This window comes from Lissotriton vulgaris, chromosome 9 (genome assembly GCF_964263255.1).
Source record: "Lissotriton vulgaris chromosome 9, aLisVul1.2, whole genome shotgun sequence".
In the NCBI taxonomy this organism is placed as follows: Eukaryota; Metazoa; Chordata; class Amphibia; order Caudata; family Salamandridae; genus Lissotriton; species Lissotriton vulgaris.
The window spans coordinates 929,214,088-929,226,099 of NC_141697.1; the positions used below are offsets into that span (position 1 = coordinate 929,214,088).

The 12,012-nt window shown below is 41.4% G+C and overlaps 1 protein-coding gene across 1 annotated transcript in view; it reads left to right on the top strand.

Moving 5' to 3' along the window:
- Positions 1 to 12,012, top strand: part of BSN (bassoon presynaptic cytomatrix protein) — a 767,226-nt gene that overhangs the window by 551,935 nt on the left and 203,279 nt on the right. Inside the window, exon 4 of the mRNA XM_086939535.1 lies at positions 11,301 to 11,864. Coding sequence (XP_086795661.1) covers positions 11,301 to 11,864 — 564 coding nt within the window. The remainder of the gene's footprint in view (positions 1 to 11,300; positions 11,865 to 12,012) is intronic.

Below are 12,012 nucleotides of genomic sequence, written 5' to 3' on the forward strand. Positions count from 1 at the left end.
GCTCAGTGTTTTGTAATCTGCATTGAACATAGAGAGGAGACAACAGGAATCGAACAGCCCAGGGTCTTTTTCTTTCTTAGGCAAAGACAAAATTGTGCCTTCTCACAATTAGGGCGGGAGTAGTCCCTATGTCAATGCCCCTTGGAAGACGTCTGTCAATTTAGGGGCCAGAGCTGCAGCGTCGTTGGCATAGAATTTGATGGATAAACTGTCAGATCCGGGGAACTTGCCCCATGCCAACTCCTTAATCACACCCCTCACCTCTTGAAAAGAGACGTCTGAGACAAGCCTCTCTGTCACCTTGGGGCCCAGAACAGGGCTGGAGGAATTTACAATGACTGCAATATGTCCACTGCTGTAACTGCAGCGGCAGTAGCATATAACTTGCAATAATACTGATCAAATACTTGGTTAATTTCCCCCTGTGTGAACACATCCCGACCAGCTGAACCTTGATTCTGAAGTATGTGTGCCCCCTGGTCTCCTCCTTGAGGAACCATGCCAACATGCCCCCCAACTTATCTCTATCCACATGGGCCCTCGCGATATAAGCTTTGTAAATGTATTGCCTCAAGCACTCCACAAGGGTAAGGTAAGTGATTCCGCCCTTTCTTCCAACAACCTCGCCCTGCCCTCTGCCATCTCTTCCAAAGCTAGGGGCATGAGATTCAGTACCCGATATGGTGTCTCTGCACTACTACCTTGAGGGCCTCCCACTCAACCCTGACTGACGAGGCCATTCCTGCATACTTCAGCCAGTAATTATGAATTACCTCTCCAAGCATGGCTTGAAACCCCAGATCCTCAAGGAAAGTAGTATCCACATATTTTTTGTGTTTTGAGAATAAATGGAGTTGTGAAAGGTTATATTTCTACATTTATTTAACTCTCACTTATATGTCGATTCCTTTGGCGTTTTAGCATATTAAACAGTCACATATAACAAAACACTACACCCATCGGAGCATATTAGCTTTTTTGCTACCAATATATGTTAACATATATTGTATTTAAGGAAATCTGATCCTGTTTTGTAACTCCCTATTTGTCTATCCGCTCAGCTATTGCCTGGAATTTATTTATTTATTTATTTTTAACATTTATAAAGCGCTGCTTATACCCGTGGGCGTCAAGGCGCTAAAACCAATATTAACTAAGGAAATATGAGGGCATAGGTTGAATGGGTCAGATATGACGGAGTGGAAAAGAGATTACTGAGAGAACAGCCAGGTTTTTAGGAGTTTGCGGAACTGAAGCAGTGTAACACTTTGTCTGATATTGAGAGGCAAGGTGTTCCAGAGTCTGGGGGCCGCCACCAAAAAGCGTCGGTCACCCCAGGAAACTGTTTTGGTACGAGGGACAACCAGTTGACTGAGAGTGGCTGATCGTAGAGCTCTTGTGGGTTTGTAGGATTGTAATTGGTGTAATTCATGAAAGACAACATGAAGATTCTTTCACAAAAAGCACGATTTTCCGTATTTTTCCGCTTTTAAAAATAAAATAAATACAGACAGGAAACACATTGTTTTCTGCCTATATTAATCTGTAAAAATCAGTAAAAACGAAAAACTGGAAGCCTTAATTATTATTAAACAGCATCTTCTTTTGGCTTTAGTATATCCTAACAAATAAAGACTATGAGGACGAGACATAGGGGTAATGAACCCATTGTTATTTACTGGTGTGTCACCACCCATGTGTATGTGTGCACACACAGTCTCTACCCTGGAATGCTATTTGTTTTTTTAATTACAGCAATCATTCCAAGATGGAAAAACATGAACCCATTACTTACGGGTAATCTTCATTACCCTTAGGCGAGTCCTCCTTGTCATAGTCTTTACTCGTGAGGCTGCCCCGCTATACCGATGCTAAGCAAACAAGCACTGGCAAAGCCAATAGCTGTCTGCCTAAGTATACTTTAGGATGAAAGGCACTAAAACCAAACTCAAAAAAGACTGGGCAGATAATGATGCTGCCCAATATATTATTAGGCGCAAGCAAACACATTTCTGGCTGCATGCACTCTGATATAGAAAGCATCGTGTCGGAGACCATCTCTTACCCTCTGCCGGGTCCTCAAATGTTTAATTATTATATCCGTACTCTAATGCCGGCTTAATATGCCCATATGAATATAGACAAAACTATTCCTCTCCTTTTCAGTTATCCAGATAAATGCACTGTCAAAGAGATTTTACTAAAGTTGCTACCAAGCGACCAAAATGTGGTGAGAAAACACATATGAGTTAATGTTTAAACCTTGTGTGGCATTTTGTTGTACCCGGGGGTGAGGGCGAGTGTGTCACAGTGGTTATGTAAAAGTATGAAATGTAAATTCTATTGCAAATATTTCTGTCGGAGCATCTTTATGTCCTTTGGTGAATAATTTGAGAATGTCATACTTTGCTGTGTGGGAGTAGCAAACCTTAGTGAAATTGCTGTAATGTGACAGCTATTTAAGCACAAGGTGAGTAAGGTTTGATGTCTTTGCGAGAAGTTTGGCAAAGAGAGCACTCCAGAACCTTTGTGTTCAGAGCACAACGCGATGTATGTTAGTGGCATTTTTATTTAGCCCATGAAGGAAATGAAATCTTATTTAGCTCTTTGTCAACCCTATGTAGAATATCAATCAGCACATATATGTAAGTGATCAAAGGCCATTAGAGTCTTTTGCCCAAGACATCTGCCAACATAAAGTACAGTTCAATTGGGACTTGGGCTGGAAGGACTAGAAGGCCCAATGGACTCCCATATTGTGCCTACCAGGTTCCTCCCACCCGGAGGCCTCTCGGTGATTGGCAAAACCTCTAGGATGCACACAGACACACTGACAAACTGCCTGTTGGTAGGTGATCCATGCTGAGAGATTCAGAGAAGCTGCTGTCATCTAGGCCCTTGAAAAGAAAGGCATGCAAAGGGCAATTCTTAGAGGACCACAAGCATGAACAAATGGTGTTGGATTCAAGGACAAAAGGATGTATATGAATGGATCCCATGTAGTACATTGAATAAATGTCCTCACCTATTGAGATGAAGATAGGGTTGTACATGGACGTAGCCTGCAAAGATGAGTCATTGGACTCCCAGCGTGAAGCTGTCTGGGAATTGGTGAGGTGGGAGAGACACAGTAATCTCCAGACACAAAGAGGGCTATAACCCTCAGAGTGCGAGTCAAGAGGGGTGACTTACAGAGATGCTAATTGTCCACATATCACGTACGGCCGCTATAGCAAAACCTGGCTTTCTACAGTCCCGAAGATGGTTCAATAGACGACAGCCCATCGACCGAAATGTCGACAACTACACTTATTTTCTGTAGTATATTTGTATAGGCAACACTTGTTTGTTATATTCTCTTGTTGTGCCCGATTTTTATTTCAGAAAAAAGTGTACACAATTGTCACTGAGAAGCCTAATGAATAACTGTTTTAACATAGAACTTCCTGTTACATTGTGAGCTTGACAAATTTCAGTACCCCTTGATTTTTCAATACGATAACATTTATTTTTCTACTATACACCCGTGTTTAGAAATATTATTATCATTTGACTCATTTGTTGTGTATATTCTTCTGACTAAAGCTGAAGTTTTTATATGTATAGAAAACCTAAAACTATAAGAATTGCTCTATTGACTAAGGAAATTCAAAATAAAGTTTTTGCAAACATATAATGAAAGTTTGCTAGAAAGAAACAACTTAAACAACGAAAATTAATCTTACAAACAAATCCCTTGTTGGCACACTTACCTGTTCACTTTACACGTACAGGCCACACGAAATCTAATGTATTGCACAAGGTCAAGTGGTCCTGTATCCATTTCCACTGGAGCACTAGTTGCTTGCAAAGGAGTCATTACTTACTGCAGGTTGATGTAACATATGCCTGTAATGATGATTATCCAACAAAGGCCCTGCTTTCACGGACTGTGGTTGATGCGCCTCTCAAGTTCAGGCAGTTTCTCATGGTGCTTGCCTTCTTCCAGTGACCAAACTCCACTGACCATGAGTAATCCTTTCAGAGAGGGGGGAACTGTATCCAGTAGTACCAAATTGACTGACTGATTGCTGATTGGAAAAAAAATGTTAAGAGCGATAACGATTCTTTCTCAACTAAGGAGATTCTTTCTCAACTAAGGAGAATACAACACACTAAGAAAATATGCTGAGTAAACGTTTTACTAGTTAGAAAACGTATTTCTGATAAGCCACTACAAGGAGTGCCCCTTTATTTGAGACAAATTCTACTGTATGATAACTTTGGCTGAATTCATGAACAGAATTTTACACTTTTCCATTTTTCTAATTTGTTTAATTATATTTCATACTAATTCTGAAATCTATTTTAAATTGACTTAATCCAGTTTAGGAATTTGGATAGGTATCATTTTTGGGGGGTCATGACTAGGCAATGCCCATATACATTTGTAACGACCGGATTTTCGGACCAGATAGGATCAGCTCACCAGAGCCCCACTAACCCAGCCGAAACGTAACCACCTCCCTCCTTAGGACCTATTTACAACAGGTATCTATGTTTCCTACCCAAGGATGGGGAACTAGCAATATACATGCTTGGATCTTTTACAATACACTATAGCCTCGCGGCCACACAGACCCAGACTAATCTACCCTAGGGGAGTTCTGATTACTTACCATTACACACTGACCACAACCAGTGCTCTCATTATATCCACACCAGTATCCCCCCTGGTGCTCTCTTATTTGTTACAAGCCACAATCCTGTGGGTATAAACTTCAGTGTCCCCCCTGATACTCTCTCTCTCTCTATTTTCCAAGCCACAATCCTGTGGGTATAGACATCAGTGTCCCCCCTGATGCTCTCATTAACGCCGCCTCACAACGACGATCACTTTCCTATGAATACCATTAGCTCTTCATGTCGGGAGAATCTCTCACTATTCACTAGAGGTACAAGACTACAATATTATGAATCACACAAAAATGTCCGAATTACACGGTGTACAACTTATTCTCTATTTCAAGGGCTCCTCTCTCCCTCATTATTCAGTTACCATTTACCTGATCGGGAATAACATCCGTTCATGCAAACGTACCTTACTAGAAGAAAGGCTAACTTTACTATATAAGAATGAAGTATGTCCACACACTGATTCACTAAGAACTGGGGTATCTTTATTGATCAATAACATCAAATATAACATAATACTATACTATAACATATAGCCTGAAAAGGAAAGTGAAAGGTTAGAATGTGTGCACGCTAATAAGAAAGGGTCGACGTCACCTTATTAATATGAAGTCCGGACTCAGCAGTCATCTGGGTTCCCTTCTCGTCTGTGCCTTGGCTCGTCTTAAGGTCACGCCTCTGCAGTCACGGATACACGTCTGCACCGCTATGCTCTGTCTCCTCTGCTTCCCTCCAAGTCACTGGAACCTTCCTCTCATCAGCTGCTTTCTCTCTGGCTGTTCTGCTTTACTCCTCTCTCCTCTCAATCACGAACTATCTTCACTTGTCAGCTTCAATCTGGTAACTCAGTTTCTACCACTCTGGTATTCGTTCCCTCAACTAACTGCTTCACTTTTGTATGCTCTGATCTTAATGTCAAAGCTCGCCAGCTGTTCCAATTAAAATAACTTCAATCTTTCTAAGAGAGTATCAGCTTCTCGGTCTTCCTCGGACTTCAAAATGGCGACTGTCTGCCTTGGAATAATTAATCGCATTGATGCTAACAACTAGCTGCCGCCTACCAACTGACTGACTCACTGCCTCATGCCTTCGCTAATATGGAAGCTTGTCCCTTCATGGAAAGTTACGGCCAGTAACCTGCCGCCCACCAAATTCTTGTACCTCCCCGTACCAAGGACACGTTCTCAGCCGGCCGGCCTGATGTTATGTCTTCGGAATGGAGAAAAATACAGTCTTTCGATAAGGGCCAGCCTGAGCCGGTTCTCTCCAAGCGCACAACACCTCGTAACTAAAGCATTACATTTGACCTAGAAGCATCTCAAGCTGCCGGGGCAGAAAGAAAGATGGAGTCTCTCCCGTTTGAGGCCTACAAGGCCCGAAGTCAGCATAACTCCATGAAAAGTATACTAACACTCTTGCAAAGGACGGATTATCACTAATACTAATGAATCTATCCCTCAACATATATTTATAAGCCCTGATCTAAGGAAAAGGGTACGGGATTATGTCAACACGCCTTGTGAATAGGCTCTAATTATGGTTGTAATCCCTCTATTAGAATGATAGTAGACTAAGTCACCTCCACTTATCTTCCCTCGAAAAGGGCTGAAAAAGTCGGTCAGAACAACATTATGCCAGGGAATCATATATTCGCTGCCATTATCTGGATAGAGGAGCACACCCAGATGACATGATAGAAGGTTCCTCTGACTCCTTTACATTGAACAGAAAGTGGGTTATTCCCACTGCCCATCTTCCAATTTCCTTCTGAACTTCGATAAGTCCAACTGATCAAAGAAAGACACAGCACTGGTGACGAAGCTAGGATCTCATTTAGCAAGATGGGTAACTGGTAGGTATAATTTAATGGCAAGGAGTGATATTAAAGCCCCTAGGCTGCTCCTTCTCTATCACCTCCAAGTAAATGAGTCTGTTGTCATTATACAGAAAATAAAAGTAGAAGTAAGTGTTGAACAATGCCAATGAAGAAAATCAAACAGCAAAATTAGTAGTATATGCCTCGAAAGCTACAAAAGGATAAGCAACTCATGCATCAAGAATATAAAAGACACCATTAGTCTGAAAGGTACTCCAACGCAAAATGCTCTTCAAAGGAATCCCAGAGGACCCTCCTTGAATTCCACAATCTAGAGTGCTCCGCCAGCAACTCACCACAGTTTCAAGCTTTTTGCAACACCAACTCAAATGAGTTAAAGGGACTGGGTATGTTAAATAACAAAATACAAAATGTCCCTGTAGGAATTATTTCACCATTACTATCTAAATTATTAGTTAGTCACCTCAGTGATCAATTGTTTGACAGAAGCAAGGAAAAAACAGAATTAAACTGTTCTTTATTATTTTGTATAATAGTCTTCTATAGATAATCTTTTATAAATAATTTGTGAATCATTTTTCGTTTCTCACAAGCAATGAACAATATGGCAACAGAAAATACTACTACATTTGCAAAATCAATAACAGTAGTATATGACAACTTTTGCTAATCACATGGAAGAAACCAATGCCATGCTCTGGAAAATAATTTTCATAATACAATCATTAGAGATTCAAATGATGATACATCCATAAGCAAAATGATGTCAAGCGTCGACGTTTCGGTCCCCGTTGGTTTAAATAATCCATAGGACCATCATCAGGACCATACGTTGCACATAATAATCTAGGAATAAATACACATATAAATATAATATAATTGTACCCTTGCAAACACAGTATCGTCTACTTATCCCAAGGTAAATCAACCTGTGACCTGCACCCTAAGTGTATTAAGTCGATAGACCACCACCAAAAGCAACCAACACTAATGTGCCTAATGCCTTAAAATAAAGACAAAAAACAATTGGTGACCTATACCCTAAGTATATAGAATAGATCAACCACCACCAAAAAGAAAAAAGAAGCCAACCCTAATGTGCCTACTACCTTATAATCAGTGAATCTTAGTTGACAAAATCTTACCGAAGACCTCCAGCAGAAGTCCTAAGACCTGAAATTCCAGTGTCCTATTGTCTGATGAAAGAAACCAACAACCACAACATGTCAGTGACATGCTGTCTCCTTCCAAGTTATCAAAATATACATCACTTGAAAATCTATACTCACAGATGAAATCACAGTATCTTCACCTATATCGTCCTACACGTCAGAATCAGACTGCTACCCAAAAAGGAGCTTAACACGTCACCTGTAAAACGAAAGCCTCCATCAGTACTGTGCACACCACACTCTTAAACAGAACCCTCGTTGTAAACCATAGACTCGTAACAATAACCAGGGGCCGCCAGTAACACTTACTTAATTACGTAAGGGGAGCACCTCCGTTACTGCCCACTCAACTTCAACGTCCAAGAATTGAATGCCGCCACTTCCGTGAGTATAAGCTGAAGGCGTCATGGCGTCATACGTATGAAAATGTAGCGCCATCTTAGTGTAGAAAGTAAAGTGATTCACGTAAAGTCCTATAAGAGTGCAACAAGCCCCTGGACAAACGATCATGTCAGAAACAGTTATATTGCATAAAAGGGGGGCAATTAATCACGAATCAAGGTTCACATGAAAATGCTGTTCGTGGTGCCTTGGTCATCTAGGCGGCCATCTTGGAACGGGTCCCCGGAACCAAGGATCTGTATGAAAGCCATTAGACCATACCACTGCAGCCACCTTACTAAACGGAATACCGTTACAATTTAGTCACCCTATAAATTACCACGACAAACAGTCATAGGGAAACCAGAAGTCAGAGACTGCTAGATCACAAAGTAGCCACAGTATGCCACTCGATAAGGGAATTCAAGCCTTTATCCACAGTGTTGCAAGTCCAGATCCACTTATTTTCCCTTAGGGTAAGTAGACAATCAACATTATGGTAACGTTTGGTGCTCTTGATTACATCAATAACAAACCATTGCATTTCATTAGGCAAATGTGATTTCTCCTGATAGTGTTCTACCAGAGGGGCAGTAACAATATTACACCTAATACGGGACTGGTGCTGCAACACCAGTTTTTTGACTTCCTGTGTGGTTTTACCTATATATGACAACATGCAAGGGCATTGTATACAGTATATAACATTTTTAGTGTTACAATTTGAATGATGGAACAATTTAATTTCTTTTTCGTTCACCTTACAGCTCTTCATTGTCTTTGTAGTCGCACATGCCGCACAATTACCACATGGGTAATGCCCCATCACAGGTGGCAAACCCCACTGTGATTGTATAGTGGTGGACGCTGGCTCCTTATAGGCCTTCACTAAGAAGTTTCTCAAATTTCTACCTCTTTTGAATGCAAACCGTGGTTGCGCCAAATGAGGTTCAACTTTCCTGATCAAATGCCAGTTGTTCTTGATGATAATTCTGAGGTGTCCTGTTGGTGACCACTGCCAACTCTCAAGCAAACTTTAAAAAAAGAATAGAACTGCATTTAACATTGCTCCAAACACTATTCACAATTAGGATTGGTCGAAGATTGTTTTTCTGTTTTGTAGGCCTTTTCCAGATTGGTCAATGGCCCCCTTGGCTGACCTCCGAAGTAAGTGGGCGGCAGATGCTGGCTGCACATTACACAGAAAGAATGGAAAAGATCACTTGCGCACCCGCATAGCTTCGCAGGAATACCAAATTCGTGTACATTTGGCATAACATACTCCATCAACCTTATTTAACACTGGCGTGGTGCTTAAAAATTGACACTACTGCTTCTTCTGACTGCCCAGGCTGCCATAATCCGAATACAGATATGATACACATGTTGTAGGACTGCCAAATCGGCAGGACATTCTGCGACGCAATATGCACCCTTCTCACGTCTACCACTGCCTACTGAGAGTTAAACAATTTAGAGTGCTGTAATCTTGGACTATACAAGCGTCCTAAATCTGGTAGGACGATACTCCGATTCTTGGACTTCACCTTCCTTATAGCTAGGCACTCAATCACAATGAGATGCAAGGCCTCAACCCCTATCCAGCATAGCCCACTGGCATGCTGGGGTGGTCAGATGGGCCAATGCGGAATCTGTATCTCTGCAGTGGGAAGAGGCAAGGGGACTCTGCAAACATCCTATTGCTACCTTATGGGAGGAGTAGAGTTTCTACTTCAAATACTGCCTCAAGCACACTAGACCCCCGTAAATAGGTAAATAGAACCTACTGTGCTAGCACATCACTGTTGCAAGTGATATTGTACCACAGAATCTACTTTGTAATTTAAGCTCTAGGTGAGCTCCCTGACAGGTGGTGCCAAGGCTAACGACTACCTGCATCTTTCACTTTGATCAATACTTGTCTTCCTTTATACTACCTATGATATATGAATAAGTTTGCTGCTGTTTTAGAGTGTTCTTTTTATTATAGTAATGCCATGATGTAGAATGTTTCATGAATCCAAAACGTTAAATTTAAACTATTATTTGTTAATCAACTAATGCTGTTGACTTGAAGGATCCTTTTGCCCACGTATCACACTAAGGGCCTTATTAGAATGTCAGTCATAAAGCCTCTGACCGACATCCCTAGTTTGATTACCAACTGCCTAATTACAATTTGGATGAACTGGCCAGTCATTCTAGCTGGCTTCTGACATTCTCCCGGAAACTGCAGTATAATCCCTACAGATGGCGTTTCCCCCTTTGGGATTATGATGTTGGTTTCGGACTGGCTTTCCATATCTGGCTTTCTGACATGCAAAGCCTTTAGAAAAGTGACTTGTCCCTGAGGCCTCTGGTTGGGGGCAGCTGGGGCACCTACGGTTCCCCCTTGTTGATCCCTGCCCCTGTGCCTACCACACAGTCGAGGGATTTACACCAACTCCGATTTCTCTATGGGAGTTTGTGCTGCTGTAGGAAACCACTAGCAGCACAAGCTCCCATAGAGAAATCAGAGTTTGCAACGGCACCATGTGCGGTCGCATCATAATGCGGTGTTCGGAACCGCGCCCCTACAGTCGGTAGGTTCCCACACCAAAAGGGCATCACCCGATATCATAATTAGGGCCTAAATTGTTTATCAAGACATTGTCTTCATGACATGCATGATGCTATGATGTATTACTTGTATGTTGAGGTAATTAGCAAGAATTAGCTCAAAGTCAACACAATTTGTTAAAAACAATAGGACTGCATTTAAATAGAAATGTTTTCTTTATTTAAATACGTTCACAGACATGGTGGCCTGCTGACTAACTGTGATGGCATCGTCATGATATTAATGAGGAAAGTCGGATTGTTGCACCCTACGATTTGTATTATTTTGATTCACGTATTTGTAGATATGTTGTTTCGCAAAATAGTGTTCCATTTGCAAAACGTACATCATCAATTTGGGAAATTATATTTTGTGAATGGAAATGTATATTGGGACCATAATCAAGTAAATTCGAAGTATGGAAACCTTACAATCCTATGAGTTGAGCTTTCGACCATCAAATATCACTATGTTAGACAGCAGAGGTTACCCTTCTAGCATGAAATTATTATATTGAGTTGTGCTTAACATGTATGATTCACCATAAACTAAGGGTAATGTAAAAAGATTGACAGGAACAGTGAGCGACAAGATTCTATGATGTTAACAAGACTTGTGTGTCTTCTTTATTTTGCAGAAAAATGAATGGCTATGTTTGAACTGCCAAACTCAGAGGTTGCTAGAGGGAAGTCTGGGAGATGCCCCTCCATCTGTTTCTGTGCCTAATCTAAAACAGCAGCCGACAGGACCAACAAGGCATCCCGCCAGCGGAACTCCCACAGGATCACCTCGTCATCAACCTGTGACAACATCCACTGGCTCAACCCAGCACCAACCCGGAAAACCTCACACGGGCTCACCACGGCATCAGCCTGGTGGAACTAGTTTGCCGCAGCAGCAGAATAGAGTGCTCCCTCAGACACCTATAACAAGTCATCAGCTGGAGTCATCACAAGCCAGGAACTATTTGCAATCAGACAATCTCAGGGCTTCTGAACAGACTACAACTCAGACACCAGTCAGCACGCATGGTAAACAACCAACAGATTTTGATGATACACTACATTCAAAATCACTTGCAGAGTCTCCAAAGTTGTCTAAATCTTTAATGCCAAAAGGAAAAAGCTCTGGAACTAAAAAGGAGACAACAATTAAGGAAAGCAAAACAGCGCCTGAGATTTACAAAGTGAAGGACAAAGAGGTATGTTTTTATCATGTTGTATCATAAAAACTGTATCTCTAAATTCAGCATTTCTGGTCCAGTGGTTACAATGACAGTACGTGGTATGATTGTAACTTTTTGAGATATTTCCACAGATTACAAAGTCTAGCAAATCACTCCTTTTAAA